At 40.2% G+C, this 19,397-nt stretch overlaps 2 protein-coding genes across 2 annotated transcripts in view; one reads left to right on the forward strand and one right to left on the reverse strand.

Moving 5' to 3' along the window:
• The window catches only part of LOC131979776 (phosphatase and actin regulator 1-like), a 61,503-nt gene that overhangs the window by 1,883 nt on the left and 40,223 nt on the right, over positions 1-19,397 (forward strand). The gene's annotated exons all lie outside the window — the stretch shown is intronic.
• LOC131979775 (zinc finger protein 585B-like) lies at positions 8,791-15,934 on the reverse strand. Its single transcript, XM_059343790.1, has 7 exons — positions 15,462-15,934; positions 14,313-14,512; positions 13,141-13,242; positions 12,972-13,067; positions 12,660-12,770; positions 11,910-12,033; positions 8,791-11,828 (listed from the first exon to the last, which is right to left on the reverse strand). The coding sequence occupies exons 1-7, from the start codon at positions 15,925-15,927 to the stop codon at positions 9,688-9,690; spliced, it is 3,240 nt and encodes a 1,079-aa protein (XP_059199773.1). The 5' UTR covers positions 15,928-15,934; the 3' UTR covers positions 8,791-9,687.

Genomic DNA, 19,397 nt, shown 5'->3' on the forward strand with positions numbered 1-19,397 from the left:
ATCTATGTTATAACCACGTTGAAAAAGCTGTATAACAGTTATCTTTAGGCAACAAAAACACTTCTTGAAGGTTAGGCACCAAAACAATGATACTAAGGTTAGGAAAAAAGAACAGGGTTTGGCTTTAAAAACACTACTACCAACCAAAGAAACCATTATGCTAAGGTTAGGGGAAACTAACAGGATGAGGCTTAAAAATACCTCTACTTTTGGACATAATTTCCAGCAACAGGACAAGAACACCAGACTCCTGGTTGACAGACAGGGTTTGGCCAATCCACCACCACCACATGTGAAAAATCTCATACTGTTGCAACCCTAACACATACATGTGAGCTCCATCTGTGTGCATAATGTAGTTTTTCTTGCATAGGTATGACGTGTAACATTACACTGCCAGTGCAGCAGTATATCTTAGCACAAGGATGCTGAATGTTTAATGGCTCATTGATGCTGATGAGAGTTACTCCTTAGGTATGGAAATTTAGTGTTGAATGACGAAGCATTTTTCGGGCCCAGCCCTGGTGGGAGATTACCAAGCATAGTTTGTGTTGTCTTAGGTCAGGCCAGTAGCAGTCTAGACTCAGTTTAATCATAAAGTTCACTTTTCTCTAGTGCACCAGCTCACAGTAGCTGCTGTATTGACAGCTCCCAGGTGTACCAGGGCGCTGCAGGAAAAAGGCAATGATGCTCAGTTGTGTTTTCCCGGATGAATGAATGTTGAATAAAAACAAGCCCCCAGCATGTTTATCTCAGATAAGCCTCTGCAGCTCATGCCAATTGAGTATTTGGCCTGCGGAGACAAGCTTGTTGTCAATGGCAGGACACTGTCATTTGTCTCTATGCTCCTGCTTTTTTTTATTTCCCTACTCTACACCGAGCTCATACAAAGCATGAGGATGGCACGGGGGCGATTTGTACAACAGCGCTGTTGACTCACTTCCACCTGAAGAAGTGGAGCAGGCTTTCGCTTGCTTATTGCCAAGGAAACCAAAAGCCTTGCTGTGCTTGTGTGCCCAGGTGCTTAATAATGATAAATGACCACGGCTGCCAAGGACGGGAAACAAGAACTAAGCAATTATCTCCGTGTAGTTCTGGACAAGACAATGGCTTTGGTTTCTCTTTATGCTTTCTCAGGGTCATTGTAACGTTACGCCTAATATTCTATTTTGACTTAATCTGTGTTTTCATCAATGAGCTGCCTCTTTATAAAGAGCAGAAAATGCACTCTAGTATCTAACATGTTCTAATCAAGAGTCTGACCATGTCTGAGTTGTGTAATTTTTGTTGTGTGGTGAGTTTGTGATGATTTGGAGATGAGTCTAAGGTTCACAGCCAACTCAACTGGTCAGTGTTTGAACAGCTGATACTTTGCTTTATTCCATGGTGCTGAAACCAAGCTTAGTTATCCCATGCATAAATAAGTGGCATCCACGGGGGATTCAGTGTCTAGTTTGACGTTCGCAGGCTGCGGCATACAAATGACACATCCCCTATGGGCTTCTAATGCAATCACAGAGCATGTATGAAACATTGCTTTATTGCATTGGCCTGTTTAGCATTTGCACTAATCTAATTTGCCTGACAGTTAAATTGCCCTGCACACAGTCATAAAGACATAACAATATAATGGCATCAGTTACTGTGCAGCTATCAATGATAATGTCATCTGTCATAAAACATTAAAGGCCGTAGGTGTAGAGGGAGGCTTGACCTACTTCACAGGTTTGATTTCAGTCATTACTGCCTGGTATGAAGCACACACACACACAAAACACACACTAGTAGCTGCACAGACAGTGTTTGTTGAACTACAATAATTATTGTTTATTTAAGGATCTATGGATTTTTAGCCAGAACATGCGTATCTGTGTGTCACCGTGCATGTTTGTGAACAGTGAGCGTGCACACATACTGGTCCCTTGTTAGTGAGATGTGCATGAGTTGCCTGCTGACACAGCATGCATCCGTCTCACTGGAAGAGGTTGTCTGCTTGTTTTTATTTGCCCATCATTCAGCAGCTCGACTACAGCCCCATCTGCTTTCTGTCTGCACACTCATGATACAAACAAGAAACTTGCCCAATTACAGGAGCTAGCTCGTTTGATTTTCCACTAACATCCTCGTACCAAAGAGACCAGACTCCCTTGGGTTTTCTAACATCTTTGCACACACAATCAACATAACCTTTTGACTCTGTGTCTCTATCACTTCTTTCTCTGTATTGTGCTCGTTTCTGTGCTACTGGTTGCCCATACTTTCTTTGTCAGATGCTTCCAGTGCATAACATGAGAATATAATAGACTGACTGACTGGTACAATTACAGTTGTGTTTTGCCACATATGGCTGTGTTGTGAATAATGTGCACATTCATGCTTGTATATTGTGATAAAACAGGAATAGCTACATGGCCTTTTGTTCTCTTGTTTTTACCTTTTTTTAATTGTGCCAGAAAAGAACAAATTAAGTGGAAATCTGGTTGGAATTTGTTTACTTAACACATCTTTTTCAATTTGGCATTTGGGGATATTTCGCTTCCACGTCTCTCATACTAGTGGTAAGAAAACATCCGAAATACTCATTTAGATGTTTATTTTAATATGCTTTGTTTATTTTTGACTGTAGATTTCTCCAAAATTCTACACAAATTAGCATAGATAATGCCTCATTTTCATATTTAAACATAGCAATTGAGAAAACGTGTAATACAAAAAAATAATTGTCGTAATGTAAAAAAAACAACTGGGGAAGTTTCATGGTGATTTCTATAAGTTGAATATTTTACCCTATTCACTTGTAGTGTCGCATTCTTAATAAACGTTAATATAATTAGCTTCTTGTCATGACAAAATTTGCACATTGCTCATCTTTAGAAAGCCATCTCAAATAATCATGTAGCATATTGCAATTTCAATGGCACTAATACATTATCATTTTCTCATTTATTTCCATGCACCTTGCAGCCACGACACACAGGTCAGCTTGTCTTTACAGGCTTCGGGTCTTCTCAGGTCTGCTTTGGCATATGGGACGTTAATCACAGCACACTTACTGTACAGATCTTAATTGTGCTGAACAGCTGGATGCTGTGCCAAGTGTAGAGGTGTGGGGACACAGACGGCTGGAGCTCTCAACATTATACACGGCCTGAATGCAAATAGACAAAAGCCCAGACTCGGCTGCATTGCAGTTGTTGGAGGATAGATACTTATCCCTATCTTTGCAGCATGCATGCTCTGTATTAACAGTCAAGCATGTCTGTAAATTTAGATGTAAACAGACACAAAGAGGGAAGCTTGAACACACAGCATTTGGTTATGTACAAGTACTCTCTGTCTCTCAGTTTAACGTTCAACCCTGGCTCAGTGTTGCAGCCACATTAAGCTAAAAAAAAAAAGCTAAACTCATTCACCACCCACCACTCCCTGCCTCTCTCTCTCTCTCTCTCTCTCTCTCTGCTACTCTGTGTTGCAATCCCTGTGTACAGTAAGCGCCGCTGTCCAAAAGAGTACAATCAATACATACCAGATGCATGGTGGGACGGGACAAATTTCTGCTGCAGAGCTTTGTGAGCCTGCAGAGTTTACTCGAGGAATAACAGAGGCACACTTCACACAGGCAAAATTTAGGTGCTGCCCCTCTAACAGAACATGTGCACAGATGTTTTATGTTGTGTTTGATTATCCTGATAATCACTTCGAAATGATATACTCTAATGGGAGAAAGTCTCGTCAGATGATTTGTTTTTTTGTTGGAATTCAAAAGGCAGCTAAAGGTGACTACAAGGTCAAGAACAAGCAGAATTTCCAATCACCAGTGCAAGCTGTCACTCCTTTATTTCAAAGGGGAAATTAATTTCAGATTAACTAGCTGGGCTGGAGCCAGTGCAGAGGCTGCTGAAACTGTAATGTTTTTTAGCTGTTTGTAGAAACACTTGAGGCTATTAGCAAAAGTGTTTAACAAAGTGGTGATAATTAGTGGCAAGAGATTTATATCAGTTCTCCGGTTCTGTCGCTTTCTATCCGACTCTCTTTTATGCCCCCCACCCTCATCTCTCACAGCACATGGCTGATATTTCCAGCCATCATATGATAGACAAACTGGGCTTGCATCTCAAAAAAACAGCCAAGCATCCACCTTTCCTGCTTGGTTGCACATAGGCCTTCCTGTGCAGAAGCATCCCAGGTCTGAATAAAACATGAGTAGGAAAAATCGGAGCAAAAATAGCAATGCTATATCCAGGACTCTTACTGGATGCTGCATAAAAGTTCACTCAACCGTCAGTGACACCTGGCCAGAATAGCTGCCAACCTCTGCAGCATGATGGTTTCAAGAAAAACGACAGGCAGGTGTCTTCTAAAAGAGCCTGCAGGAGGCTTCATCCTCCCAGAATCTCTTTCTTTTCATCTCTCTCCCTCTCTTTGCCACACTTAGAAGTGTGGGAAAGGCTCCTGGCTGTGATGCGCTTTCCACACGCCAGCTGAGAAATAACGCCTTTTTCAAAAAGCCTCCAAAGCTGAAGAAATCGGCGTGACAATTTGTGCTTATGGGTCATATTTATAGTAAGTGTGACGGCACATTGGGCAGAGAGGGGTAAAGATACTGCTGCAATCTGAAAGGCAGCATTACCAAGGACTAATTGCACTGAAGAGGAGAGCTCTGCCTGAATCACTGCTACTCTCTAATGCTGGTTTTACTGAATTTAAAGCAACATGCAATGATTTCTGTTGGGTGTAAGGAAACAAAACAAAGGAGGGAGCATCCATTGTATGATGAGTGTCTACAGAATGGCATTTGTTGCTAGCGTCACCAATGCAGTTCCCATAGTGCACCAGCTCTTGAGGACAGTTCTGCTGAGTAAGAGACTTTACAGAGTCAGAATCCCTTCAACGCTGCTGCAAAACCTGGGACTCAATTCAATCAAAGCTGCATTGCACCATTCAGCAGTACTTCAAAATTGTATCATTTTTCTAATGATAGAAGTCAGGATACATTTTGGCTCATGCACTTCCAAACATGGTCAATATTTCTGTTTAAGGGAAGTGAAAAATAGCCTTCATATTAAGAGCTGAAGTGCATATAAGACCATATTTGATTAGTGGCACCACTTGATGTCTGTTAGGTCACGAGTAATTCCACCACAAATTAATAACTTCAAATGCTTCTTCCATTCCATTTTGGCAAAAGCATTGGCTTTCAGTATAATTCAATGTTTTTTTATTAGATTATAGTATAAATCTTATTTTGGAGTGAAGCTCTTCAAATGAAACCAAGATGTGCAGTGTATGCTCCACACAGAACATTATGGTAAATTATGCCTGCCATTTTTCAGACAGTTATGTAAGTCTGTGTAAAATCAGACTAATAGCCTACAGGATAAATGACTGGGATCTGAAGAGGCAGAATAATTACATGAAATTGAATGAAGGAGACATTTTCCTCCTATCCTTTCTCCAGCCAGTCTTACAGAGCAAATGTAGAATAGTCACATCACATAATAAGTGCAGTGACAAAATTTATTTGAATACTTAATACGACTACGAAGTGTGTAGGTTTTGGAAATGTCTGGCTTCAAAGATTTCCAATGGTAGTAATGGAATGGAAGTATGCTATTATAATAATAAATACTCCATACATATGCACTTTGAAATTGGCTAAACAAAAAAAAATCAAAAGGCTGAAACTTAGTTTTCATATTTGGATTTATATATTTTATAGAGAGCATAGTAAATAAGTGAAAAGAGAGAGAAAAGAAGCGGGATAACATGAAACTCCTTGCTGCACGCAAACAGGAGACATTGTGGTTAACTGTTGACTAACCCCCAAGGCCACCAGGGAGCCTAAAACCAGATACAACTTGGCACTCGGGAGCGTGCAGACCTACGCCAAGGCATGCTTTATCTCCCAATGTTAACAATACAACTTAGGGGGCGCATTTATATGAATTTTCCCCGTCCAGAACTAATTTGTCCAATTATCCCAATACCACAGTGTCAAAGAGAGGACATTGGTTTTATTCAGGGTAGTTCAGGCAAGGACATAAACAACCATCCGACTAACTCTCAACTGAAAACCAGGACTTAAATACAGGTATGAGGAGATTGAGGGCAGGTGGACTAAAGGGGGGATGAACACAGGTCAGGAGAATGAGGTGACAATGCAGGCATGGATCTGATAGGCAGGGTGAATACTGTTGGACGACACTGCTAATGTGGCGTGTATCAGGAATGGACAGGAATCTGAATATAGGGATCTGATAAAAGCCTTCAGTGACTGGAGTCACAACAAATATCTGGTACTGAACACCTCAAAGACTAAGGAAATGATCAGAGATTTCTGCAGGTTCAAGCCCCCTCTTCAGCCAGTGAATACCTGTGGGGTGGACATGGAGGTGGTGCCAAGTTCTAAGTATCTAGGTGTTTACCTGGATAATAAGTTGGACTGGTCCCTTAACACAGACACTCTCTACAAAAAGGGGCAGAGCCGCCTCTTTTTCTTAAGGAAGCTCAGATCTCTGGACATCTGTAGTAAGATGCTGCAGATGTTTTATCAGTCTGTGGTGGTAGTGTGTTGTTTTATGCTGCAGTCTGCTGGGGAGGCAGCATCACACACAGAGATGAAGGCGGTTGGACAGACTGGTCTAAAGAGATGGTTCTGTGGTTGGAGCCAGGTTTGACACACTGGAGGAGGTGGTGGAGAGATACACTGACAAGATGTTGGAGGCCATCTTGAAATACCCAGATCATCCGCTACACAAAACCTTTATGGACCAAAAAAACAGCAGTGGACGGCTCCTCTCTCTCTGTTGCAGGACGGAGAGATACAAAAGATCCTTCTCTACTACAGCCATCAGACTGTCTCATTCTAACAGAGATTCTACCAGACTAACTGAATTTCCCCTTGGGGATAAATAAAGTAATTTTTTTATTATTTTTTTTATCTTAAGGAGCAAGGAAGGACTAATGAAACAAATATGGAGCAGGTGTGTAGTAAACAGAGGAAAGGCAGACAAAGACAGGAAGTAAAGAAAGACTTAATGCACGAAGAATAAAACATGCAAACTATAATAGGAAAGACCATCCAACAAAAGAAAAGCCTCAAAATTACATTTATTTGAAAAAAGCAAAAGTCTGGCTTCATGGTGAAATCTATTTGTTATTTTTTTACATTATTCACCTTTTGTGTCAACCCTTACAATAAATCATTAATCATTGTATAATGGTCTAAATGATGACAGCAGTCATGGCTCATTGGTAATTAGATAAACTCTTTGATGTGACGTGTTATATAAGGCTGAGCTACCTGTGCCTGCGACCGGAAGATATTAGTCTTAACTTCAGCAGAGGCATAAGAGGGCCAGAGGGGACCTAAGCTCTTTAGTTGACAGTCCACTCCACACTGTGGTGTTCATCAAGAGCGAGTAGGACAGATGGAGGTGTCAGTCAGAGAAAAATCTCACAGTGTCTCTGCAGACAGAGACAGTCAGAATGTCCCAGAGGAGTGGCACAGTCTGCATACCAGTAAGCGTTACAGAGCCCACTGAAGATTGCTTTCATTTTGTGGGATTTCTTCTGTTTCCATCTGCACACACTTTGCTGTCAAGCAGTGTGATTCTGTGAGCACATAACCAAACCCTATTCTACTCACAGTGTGCTTTTGTATAGCACATCCTGTTCACAGCCTGTTTAAAACACCCAAAATAGAAAAATATACCCTTTTCCCTTATTGCATTTTATGTCATTAAACAAGCCTAACACAAACGTCCTTGCAACCCTCCTGCATCGTTATTACAGAGATGTTAATATTCCTCCGCCCCCAAAAAACTGCTGTCTGTCACCCTCTATCACTGTGCCTGCAACACTGTTTCTTAATTAGACGACAAAGTGGAAAATCCCAAATTGAGGGTTCCTGTGTGCTCTGCAGAGACAGGGTTCAGCACAGAACAAATGAAAAGGACAAAAAAAAGGTCTGATGAGACGACTGATCTAATGAAAGATTTAGCATTAGTTTTATCTTTATCCTAAGTAGATTACAGTCATGCGTAACAACTTCCAAAACAAAATGTTCTGGAGGCCAAAGGTCATTTTTTTATTTCAACAGCTGGACGGCCTTTCATAGACAATTTGTGGCATGTTGTAAGATGTGGCCTATGAAAGAACTGTTATAAGAATCAGCTTATTGATTCTGCACATGAAACACAGTTGGGCTGGCTCATGAGTGAGGCAGTCCCTGGAGCACCACTGCTCTCTGGTGGAGCAACGCCTTTTCTGCAACAGTCTGCTACTGCACAAGGTTAAATGTGCAGAAATGATTAGGGGATTATTGATTAGTTGATCCAAAGAAAATCACTAACAATTTTGATTATTGATTAACTACTTGTCCTTTACCAAGTGTCAAGGTGTTATCTGCAGCTCACAATATCTATCTCTATCTACATTTGCATTTCTACGTCTATTTATATAGCACATTGCAGCAGAAGCAAAAAAAAGAAACACAAAAAATGATCATACATGATTGAACCTTGCATCTTGCATATAGATGTATATATTTTCTGTTGGCAAACCATTTCAGCTTCACTTCCATGTACGCAGAGGCCTCTGTACTATGTTCTTTGGATTCGCCCCAAAATTGTGAGTCTGCTTCCCCCTCCTTCTTTCAAACAGCCTTGAGCTTCTTGTAGCCCTCTGAGAAACCTTGTAGACATCAGCACATTTACAAAAGACTTTGATTTGACACAGTCTCTGCAGCAAGTTCAATTTTATTCTCAGGGAATGAAAAGTCCATGACAATATCAGACAAAATGTGGTAGTTTATTCACATCTGTAGCTTTATTTTAAAAGGCATCATACATATACAGTATTAGATGATGACAGAAGTTGCAGTACATGCATGGGTGTGGGTGCAAGATAGTGACAGGAAAAGGAAGATGTAGAACTTCCAATCATGACCAAGTAAACTGCTTTTTTACTACAAAACTCAGTTTATATTGCAAATAATTTGTCAGATACATTTTGTGTGTATAATGCATTATTTTTTTTTTTAACATTTGGGGAGCACATGATAAGCTGGGGTGGGAGAGGTCATTCTCCAGTTGGTAACCTGATTCTGTCTCATACACAGTTGACTTTTCCAATTCTCCTGGTTTTTCCCTCTTTTTTATCTCAAATGGGCCTAGTTTTTCCCCCATTAATGATCATTGCAATACTGACACTATGACAAAGAGAAAGAAAAACAAGGGTATCAAATTCCTCCAGTTCTGTTTCATAGTATTGTTTTTTACTGGGCCTGATCACTCCGCCGTGAAGGTAGCACCAATAGGAGAGAGGACTTCCTGTGATTGTAAAATAAGCTGCTGAATTACAATCAAACTGCACTTTTCAAAACATTTTCTGCCTCCTGAACCCCTCACTTAAACCAAATTGAGTATTTCCATTGGCTATACATGTGAAAGGGCAACTCAGGATCTGATTCTTCAGACACTGTCCAGGATACAAGAGGAAAATGCTTGGATCAAGATATACCTGTATATTTTTGATCCAAAAAGCACTGAAATGTTTTTAAAAATTGCAAAGCGGTACGATCAAAAAGTGGGGATGCAAAAACACACAAGTCTAATAGTAGGGTTATCTGTGCTCTGCCTGCTCCAGTGCTCAGGTACATATATGTTCTGTATACAGTCCATGAAGTCACAGACATGCCTTTTCTCTGTGTGCCCTAAGGAGATATCTTTTCATGAATTTTTTGTTACACCTTGGACACACGAAAGGCCGTTCCCCTGTGTGAATCATCATGTGATTCTTCAGCTCATTGTTTAATCTGAAGGTTTTGCTGCAAACCTTGCACACGAATGGTCGCAACCTGATGTGCTTGGATCTACGGTGAGCCATCAGATGGGACGCCCTCTTGTAACACGCATCGCACTCGTTGCACTTGAACGGCCTTTCCTCCGAGTGTTCAATCATGTGAAGCCTGAGCTGAGCGGCACACGGCCAGCCTTTCCCACATGTGTCACAGAGGTACGGCTCTTGCCCTGTGTGTTTATACAGATGGAATTTCAGGTACGTTTTCTGATTGAATTTCTTCCCGCAGACTGGGCACGGGTAGCCACCTGTGTGGCTCACCATATGAGCCTTCAAGCTGTATTTTGAACAGAATGGTTTCCCACAGTAGGAACAAACGTTTGATTGCTGCCCTCTGCACTTGCTCTGGTGTAGAATCAGAAGAGGGAGAGATTTTAAGCTTTTCCCGCACCTTTCACAGATGTGTGGTGTCACACTTGCACTGTGTACCTTCTCATGATCCTTTAGTAGCCTTAGCTCTGAGTAACATATCTTGCAGACGGCGCACTGGTACAATCTTTTGTTTTGGTGATGTCGAACCAATTCGGACAACCTCACAAAAGTGGTCTTACACAGAGGACACGGGTACGAGCCTCGGACTTTATGTGACTTAGAATAATGTCTTCTCATGAGGACAATTTCTGAGAAGCTCTTCTCACACATGGTGCACTTGATGTTGCGAGATTTATTCTGCGAGCCATCTGCACGATCTGCGGAGGCTGGAGTTTTTGCAGTTTCACTTTCCTTCATTTCAGAACTTGCCTCAGCATTGTCGGCCGATTTGAAATTACAAGCGTTGATAACGACATGTTTTGCATTTGTTTGCTCTTCCCTTTGAGGAACTATTTTGGAACATTTGCTCCGGTGCTGCTCAAAACTCTTGTAGTCAGTAAAATCCTGGCCACATTCCTGACATGTCAGGGGTGATTCATCCTGCGAGGAAGCTGATGGGAGCTGAGTTACACTACAGGAAACAACGTAATTCTCCTGATTCCTTTTATTTGCATTGCTTGAGTAATTGTCCTGTGCAGCTCTGCATTTACCTTTCTGGTGCATCTCACAGTCTTCATCGCTTCCAAAGTCTTTCCCACAGTAAGAATGCAGGTGAGGGCTCTGTTCAGTGTGGCATCTTATGTGCCTTGTCAAGTCAGCAGAACACGTGAATATCTTCCCGCATACAGAGCATTGTTTGACACGACTGCTTCTTTTACTACTTTGCTCTTGTGGAGAGTCAGAAGATGCCACATCTGTAGACTCTTTGGTCTCATCAGCAGGGTTTGGTTTGGAGTGCTGAGCTGTGCTCGTGGAACACTGTGGGTCTGTCTCTGCTACACAAGTCTTCTGATGTTCATCAAAATTCTTTACGCAAGTGAAAACCTTGCTACAAACATGACAAACAAGACTAGAGTCATCATTAGACTGCTGAAAGTTTGAAAGGCTATCCAGATTCGATGTGCCATGTGCTTCAGCACTTTCCAATGATGGAAGCTCACTTCGTGAAGCATTATTCCCAACACAAGTCTTTGGTTTCTGATGTAAATTTATCTTCTCAAACAAGCTACTTTGGCTCACAGAATTTGGCTGACTCATCGTGTTTGTGCTGTGGGTAAACTTGTGCTTCTTTAGTTTGCTCAGGGAACCAAAATCTTGGCCACAAACTGCACACTTGAAGGTTTTTGAGGATGTCCTGCTGCCAGATTTCAAATGGGGGAAGCATTTTTCGTCCGTGTCTTCATCATCATTAGAGTCACTTTCATCAAAAGGTTGGAGGATTACTTCAATATAGGCTCCTTGGTCTCCAGTCAGATCATCAACATGCTGCTGTCCATTTATTTCAACATTTCTTATTAATTCTGCATTTATTTCCTTCAAGTCTTCTTCTTCCCCCCTTTTCGTCTCACTGCAAAGTGTGTCTCCATCATTGTCCATGTTTGGCAGGTGACAGGACAGGCTGGAAAGTATGCAGTCATCACCGGAGGAAGACACAGCTAGGAAAAATGACAAGCATATTAATTTTAGGAATTAAAACATAAGAGGAAAGATCATACGGTATTGTGTGACGGTGCTACCTTGTGGAACTTTGTGGCCATGATGTTTGTGATGCTGAATAAGTGTGTTCAGGGGCTCAGGTTGATTCATGAAGTCTGCACACTCTTTCAGGATGGAAGGGGAAAGACTGAGCCAGAGGGAAGTCTTGAAATAGAACAGAAGAATGTTAGATATTGTTATACTTACTCCATTCTTGCATTTTGGAAATGTTATCCTATATTTTATTAATGTTTAATTATTCAAAAGGCATTTGAAAAATTTTGTTTGTATCTTCATAAGCCACTTTCAGCTTCTAATCTCCCCTGCACAGTGTTTAAACTTTTTCCATAATTCATATTTATACATGCATATTGTTATTAACTCCATACCAATGTCCTTGTTATTGTAACTGAACTACCTCAGGTTAGTTAATACTTTTCTACATTTCCCAGAATGTCTTTCAGCATCTCCCACAAAAAAAAAAACTTGCGGAACCTAGCACTCGTAAATTGTCCTTCGTTTTCAAGTTACCACAAATATATGCACTGATGTAGACAGGAGTACCTGACATGTTGATGAAGGCAGGAAAAAATAATATCCACTAGGCAGTTTTACATTCAGAACGTACTAAACTAATTTTCTTGCAACTTAGTTAAATTTAGCAATTAAATTTCTCTCTAGAGAACGATAGAAAGGAATAACAACATAAACATTTAATTGGTTTTGTGCTAATATATTGAAAACAAATACTGTGATAATATTTAATACATGCAGCCGAAACTGTTACCGACTTGTTCAAGGTTTGGAACAGGTAGCAGCTTCTGCAGATTGAAGAGGAATTTTCTCATTAGAGCCTGCAGGGCTGAGTCATATTTAGGGCCGAACACTGTTGGGAAGATTTTCTACAGAATAAAGAGAAAAGTATTTATTACATTTGGTTCCACTGGAGATCAAGTTACATTAAAGCAATCATCAGGACATTAAACAACCTGATAAAACCAAAGGGCATATTATCACAGGAACTGAGAAATTGGCTTTTTAAATTTGTTTTTTTCCCCCTCATAGGACATAATCTTGATAATTAAAAGAGATAACCGACTCACCTGATAAAAGATATCCCTCTGACATTGATCATCCACCAGAGTGTGAACAAGCTTCAGGAAGTTTGCCACCGATGCTTTAACCTCAGAGCTGGAAGTCTTATAGAAGGAAATAAAAACAGATCAGTAATTGCAAATGACACACGGTGACAGAGATTTAACAAACTCCCACCTCTTCATCCTGGTTTATAATGTAGCCGTTTATTCTGCTCAGATGATGCTGGATGGCCTGTGGGCTGGCCAATCCATCCTTGCAGCACAACTCTAGCACCACCTGTTGGCGAATAAAGAGACAAAATAATAAGCCTTGTTTTTTTTTCAACTTAGTCACATGTGGAGGTGTGGCCCTGAGAGGCATGGCCCATCTTCTGACAGCTATCACCATCAGTACAATGTTTAAGAAGATGTTTTAGATGTATGGGCAGAATTTGAGCTTGTGTATGGTGAGATCATGTGCTGAGTGCTTAATGATACAGTTAGATTTATACCTACTTCCTAGATGCTAAATGTGCATAATAAAACTACATACATTCAAAATTATCATAGTATATTTAAGCTGTAGGAGGGGCTTAAACAGCCATGTTGCAAATGAGGGCTATTACTTCTTAAAAGTAGCAATTCTGCAATGGTCTTCATTACAAGTAAAAGCATTAGCAGAGTAAAATACCTGCACTATCAGAACACTTTACTTAAATGTACTTTTTGTCTGCTCAAGGTGGAGCTTTCGATTCTAATATAATGCCGTGTAGTCAAACAAATAAACAGCAAATTGTAATTGTTAGATTTTGTGAGTAAAATCTGAATCTGCAACGTAACCATTAATATTTATTAGTCAGGTAAATGTAGAAGATGTTTTTCTCGGGCAGAAGTACTTCAGAGATTTCAAACAGTTAATACTAGTAGCACAGCTACAACAAGCATTCCTGTCCAAGTATTTATTTATACACAAAGAAGCAGTGTGTTTCAGGTGTGCCTTAAAATACATCCACAGGTGTGTCTCGAATTAACTCAAATGTTGTCAATAAACCTATCAGAAGCTTCCAAAGACATGACAGCTGTCATCTGGGCTTTCCCAAATTGTTTCAAGGCATAATAATGTTAGTGTATGTAAACTTCTGGCTTTGAAGAAAGTAATAAAAAATTGTCTTAAAAAAATCCTTCTCTCATTATTTTGGCATCTAGCAAATAGAAATAATTTTGGTAATCCTAACGGACCTAAAACAGGAAAAGTGATTGTCTGATCTCATGTCAGACAGTGAGAAAAAAAGCATATGTGTCTTTTTATATAGTGTATGTAAACTTCTGGTTTCAACTGTAGGTAACTTTCCACCACTGCTTTCTTACCTTTGCACGCAGGCCCATAACTAGCTGGACTCTCTCTGTGTAAGTGAGCAGTTCAGGGACAGTTTCCAACACTGTGCTAACGAACTCCTCCAGCAGACCATAGTATATCACAGCTCCCTGCTTCACTATCTCCCACAGAGCTGCAGACACAAGCTGCAGAGGAGGGACGATAAGACGGAGAGACGAAAGGGGAAGGAAACCTGAGGAAACAAATGTTTTAAACTGTAAGGTAACAGCATAGAGACAACTGCTTTTATAATCAGAGTGTAAATAAACCGATCAGTCTTTTGTTTTTGGTTTCAAAATTCTGCATTGTTTCCATTAACATTAGCCGAGATAGCCTGATAAGTTACCGCAAAGCATCACTTTCCATCGTTTTATCTACCGTTAGGGCAGTGGTTCCCAAAGTTTTCCTACTGGGCCCCCTTTTCTATCTAAAAAAATACTTTCAAGCCCCCCCGGCTACCTCCACACAACAAGCAAGAATGGTCTTGTCATTTTTTCATCCTTGTTTTTTGTATTTGTAATATTTTGAGTAGTCATGGTCTCATTTAGCTTTTACCACACTGTAAAAAATGCTTGTAGAAATAACAGTAAAACACTGTCAAATTACATCAGAAATAGGGCGTAAAATGAAAAATTGTATATCACCGCATTAGACACTTTTGATTACCGTAAATCTAGAATTCCGTAAAGAATAGCACAACATTTTTACTTTTTTCTGTCATAAACTGGAAGAAACACAATTTTGCTGAAAAAATATGACATTTTCATGCAAAATTAATGGAGAAATACCATGATGTGTGAATGAATGACACAATTACCCCAAAAATAACAGGGTTATCCAGTCTAAATTAAAGTTTTTGCTCATATTTATAGAATAGAAAATCCACTCATTGTAATTTTTACGGCGAAGTTCTAGCAACCACAGCTGCCGGTATTTTCCCGTAAATTAAACAGATTATTTTTTACAGTGCAGCATTGGAGAACAATGAAATTATTTCAATTTAGCCCTGCCACGTAACATCGCGCACAGGGCATGCTAGCAAGCTTACACATCGTATGCATGAGCTATATACCTGCATGATGCTTTGTCGACAATCCTAACTGATAAATAAGTTAAGTAAAGTGACGTTCTGCATTTTTTACCTGCCAGGGAGTCGGGGTCGTTTACTAATGTCCAGGCTAACGTAGACTCCACATCGCTTTCCTCCTCGTCGACCGTGTTCTGTGTTGTTGTAACTGTAGGTGAGCTTGCAGACTCTTTGACCGACGTGTGTGCTGAATATGCTGGCCTGTTGGTCAGTATTGTGTCCATCAGCGTGTACCACTTGCTGTCCTTTCGGCCGGCACTACTGCTGTTGTTGTGGTCCTTTATTGTTCTGTAGCGCTGTTTAAGTTTCTTGAGTTTTTCGCGACATCGGAGTGGTGTACGGTGGAACCCCAACGTGTTCAGATGCGCCGAGATTTCCATGAACATCCACTCATTCCGCCGAGAGCTTTCGAAGCCTTTCTGCACAGTGTCCTGGCCCCAGAACGCCAACATGGCCCGTACCTCTTCGTCGGTCCACTTATCATATGCTCTTTTCGTTGTTGTTTTCTTCTGCTGCTCCATCTTATCCTTCAAAAGTATTGTTTTGACTATTCGCTACTTCACCGGCTTTTAAAATGGCGCTGTTGTTTTGGTGTCGAGTACTACGTCACATCCGGCTTAGCGTTCTGTCCAATCAGCAACCAGGCTTTTTTTCAGGGGAGAAAAATCATAGACATAGGGTACATCCCAAGTCTCTTATTTCGCATCTCTGCTTCCCTCGCTCACTTAGCGCCGTTCACTTGCGTCTTAGTCTCGCCCACTGGGGATGCATGGAGAGACGCAAGGAAACGAAGCGAGGATAGAGGAGGCATAAAATAAGGGACATGGGATGTACCCTATGTATATATGAGAAAAACGGCCTTGCTCTCCGACAGGTGGCTCATTCAATGTACTAACTATGGTCTGCTGGGGGAGTTTGTTAGCACAATGTTGGAAACTGTCCCTGAACTGTCCACTTACACAGAGAGAGCCCAGCTAGTTATGGGCCTGTGTGCAAAGGTAAGAAAGCAGTGGTGGGAAGTTACCTACATTTTCAAAAGGGCTGTTTGGAGCTACTTGCGTATTCAATGGACAGGCGAGGGGCGGTACCATAGACACACACACATATATATGTCTATGGGCGGTACAGCCTGGACAGGTGGCCAGACTATCACAGGGCTGACAGACAATCACGCTCTTGGGCAATTTAGAGTCACCAACAGTGGCAATCTAGACCAATTTTACTGTGGGGGCCAGTGTTCAAATCAGAGGGAAACATTAAAACAAACGGCAAAGATGATATTTAACCATTCAAAAACTTAAATTTAGCTTAATTTAAGTATATTTGGAAGATACAAATACATTGATTGAATCAATGAGACTTACAAACAATAAAAGCATTTTTGTACGACAATGACATTTCTAATTTTTGTGCACAATCACTTTTTTATTTTGAAAATGTAGTACAGTGAGAATGATCTTTTGTACACAAGCTTTTATTGCACAATTAAACTATTATACAATGTTCACATTCCTTTTGTGTACAATGAGATATTCTTCAAAAAATAGGTAAGAATTGTTCTATCATTAATCGTTACAAATTGATTATTTTATTATAATTTGAAACTGGGGCCACAGCAGGGGCCAAGGGCTTCTTCACAGGGGCAGTGGGCCCTGTAGGCCCCAGTGTAGAACCTACACAGTCCAAAAACATGCACTTAGGTTTAATTGGTGACCAATTAAACCTAAGTGCATGTTTTTGGACTGTGAGAGGAAGTCGGAGTACCCAGTGAGAGCCCACGCTAACACGGGGAGAACAAGCACACTTCACATAGAAGACCCAGTTATTCAGTAGCATAGTAAATATTCTGGTATTTAGCAAGCAGACAAGCAACACACGTGTGGTACTCATGGGTGGTACTGTGATAAAAGAGGCAGCGGACATATTTGAATCCATTCTCTGTTCATGATGTGTAAGGTGCTTTGGAAATTTGTGTCAAAAATGACCAAATAACGCCACTAGATGGCGGCATTGTAACATGGGAAAAGCTTGTAGTGGCCACATTTAATGCAACATCTCAATATTTTTATGCTTCTGGGGATTTTTTTAACTGCAACTCATAGCATGAATGCCGTGCTAAATAAATTATAGCTGCACATGATGAAATTCAGGTTTATGTTAAGCTTATCCTCTGTTTTTTAATAGTGTTATTACACATTGGGGATTGCTTTAGGCTTTTATTTGATGGCTTTTTTTTAGCCTAATTGTTTTTTTTACATGCACACTTTTTCCCAATTGACAGAATTTTCTTGTGTTATCTTATTTATTTATTTATTTTTAATAAAGGCAACAATAATACACATAACAAACACAATGATATGACGAAAAGACAATATATGCTCAGAAAAGGGGGGTGGGGCAGAAAGAAAAATAACATTAACAATATAATACTTCTGGGAAAAAGTAAATAACTGCAGTAAGAAAGAGGAAATATACATATGGATGATATTAAGAGTTTTATATAATCCCACTCTTCACTGGAGCAAATTTTGTGTTTAGCTACTCCAATGGTTTGTAGCAATTTTATTGTGACTTCACAAAGTATTATTTTATTATTTTTGACTTGTTCTTTCTTCTCACTTCATATTCATTCATACTTCTTAACTGAGTGCAAAAATAGTAGAAATGTCCCATACCTATTTCAAGATTTTTAGAAACTATATGAGCTCTTCTACAAAAAACATTGATTCTGGTTTTAATTAATTAGATATCAAGTAAAATGATCAAACCACATTGGACAAGTGTTAATCTGTTATTAGGACATCTTAAGTTTTACTGTGACATTTTTCAGTGGTACCTGTCTCTATATCAGGCGGTCCCACTTGATATGTTGTGTTAGCATTCAAGTCTTGTCAGTTCATCCAGAAAACATACTGAGAGAGGGAAACGCAGACAGGAGGAGAAGGGGAAAAGACAGGCAGGAGTAAATTATAACAGAGATGAAAGCAAGCAGTCATCTGTTTACAGTTTTCTGGGACTGTAGCGCCAAGCATTTTACCACAATCCCTGACAGTGTGTGACAGTACTATTTGAACATTTCTGTTGGCTTCGGTGGCTGAGCAGAATTATTTTCACAGTGACTATTAATGTCATGAGGGAAAGTTGTCAACTGTTTCCAAAAAACAAGTAGATGCATGCAGATCTTACTCAGTTGGACATTTGTCTGTCTCTTTCTCTGTGTCCCTGTTGGATGTCTTATCAAAATGAATACATCACTGTTACACTCCTAAAGAGTCTGTTGACTTTATATAATCATGTCACATTACTGCGCTGCCTGTCATGGGGAAGATTGAGCTTAATGCCGAAGGAGGAGCCAAGAACTGCATAAAAAATGTGAGGATTCATTCTCTGTGCAGATTATAATTGCGTAACTATCATTCACATTTCTCTACATCAAGAAAGAAAAGTGTAAAAAAAAAGGCAAGGTGTCACACTTTTACCACCTTATTAATTCGCTTTCGCATTGTGTCAAGGAAATGTGTGTGTGCATGTGTAACTATGAGGGAGTACAACAAAATAATGCAGAGAGAGAATGACAGATGGGAAGAGACAGAGAGATGCAGGGAGAACAGGAACAGCAGATTTGTAGTGACAGGCTGCTCGGTCGGAAGTTGTACGCTTGTTTTGCCTAAAACCTGCACCACATCCATGGCAACCAGGACCCGAATTATGAAGGAAACAGCATTGTTAACTCTCTTTTCAGTGAAATGTCAACTATTCTACATATAATTCTTATAGGGGTAGCAGAAACCAAGCTTTCTCTTATTCACAGGGGTACATAAGAAGTAACATTTACTGAAGCTTCTTGGCAACATCATTATGAGCCAACGTATCCATCAGATGTGAGTCACAGAGGATTGGCAAATACTTCTTAGCAGCTTTGGGTGAGCTTACTGTGTCGATTTAAGTTTATTTTGACAGTTTGTGATACGTGTCAGGTATGTTGTCAACC

This window comes from Centropristis striata, chromosome 11, assembly GCF_030273125.1.
Source record: "Centropristis striata isolate RG_2023a ecotype Rhode Island chromosome 11, C.striata_1.0, whole genome shotgun sequence".
NCBI classification, from domain to species: domain Eukaryota; kingdom Metazoa; phylum Chordata; class Actinopteri; order Perciformes; family Serranidae; genus Centropristis; species Centropristis striata.

Bases quoted from the DNA above. Each gene is read 5' to 3' on its own strand.
- LOC131979775 (XM_059343790.1), bottom strand. From the start codon at position 15,927: ATGGAGCAGCAGAAGAAAACAACAACGAAAAGAGCATATGATAAGTGG. The intron at 13,068-13,140 runs GTGGGAGTTTGT...TCCTTCTATAAG, and splicing joins TTATAAACCAGGATGAAGAG to ACTTCCAGCTCTGAGGTTAA. The intron at 11,829-11,909 runs GTAGCACCGTCA...CATTTTTCCTAG, and splicing joins TGGCCACAAAGTTCCACAAG to CTGTGTCTTCCTCCGGTGAT.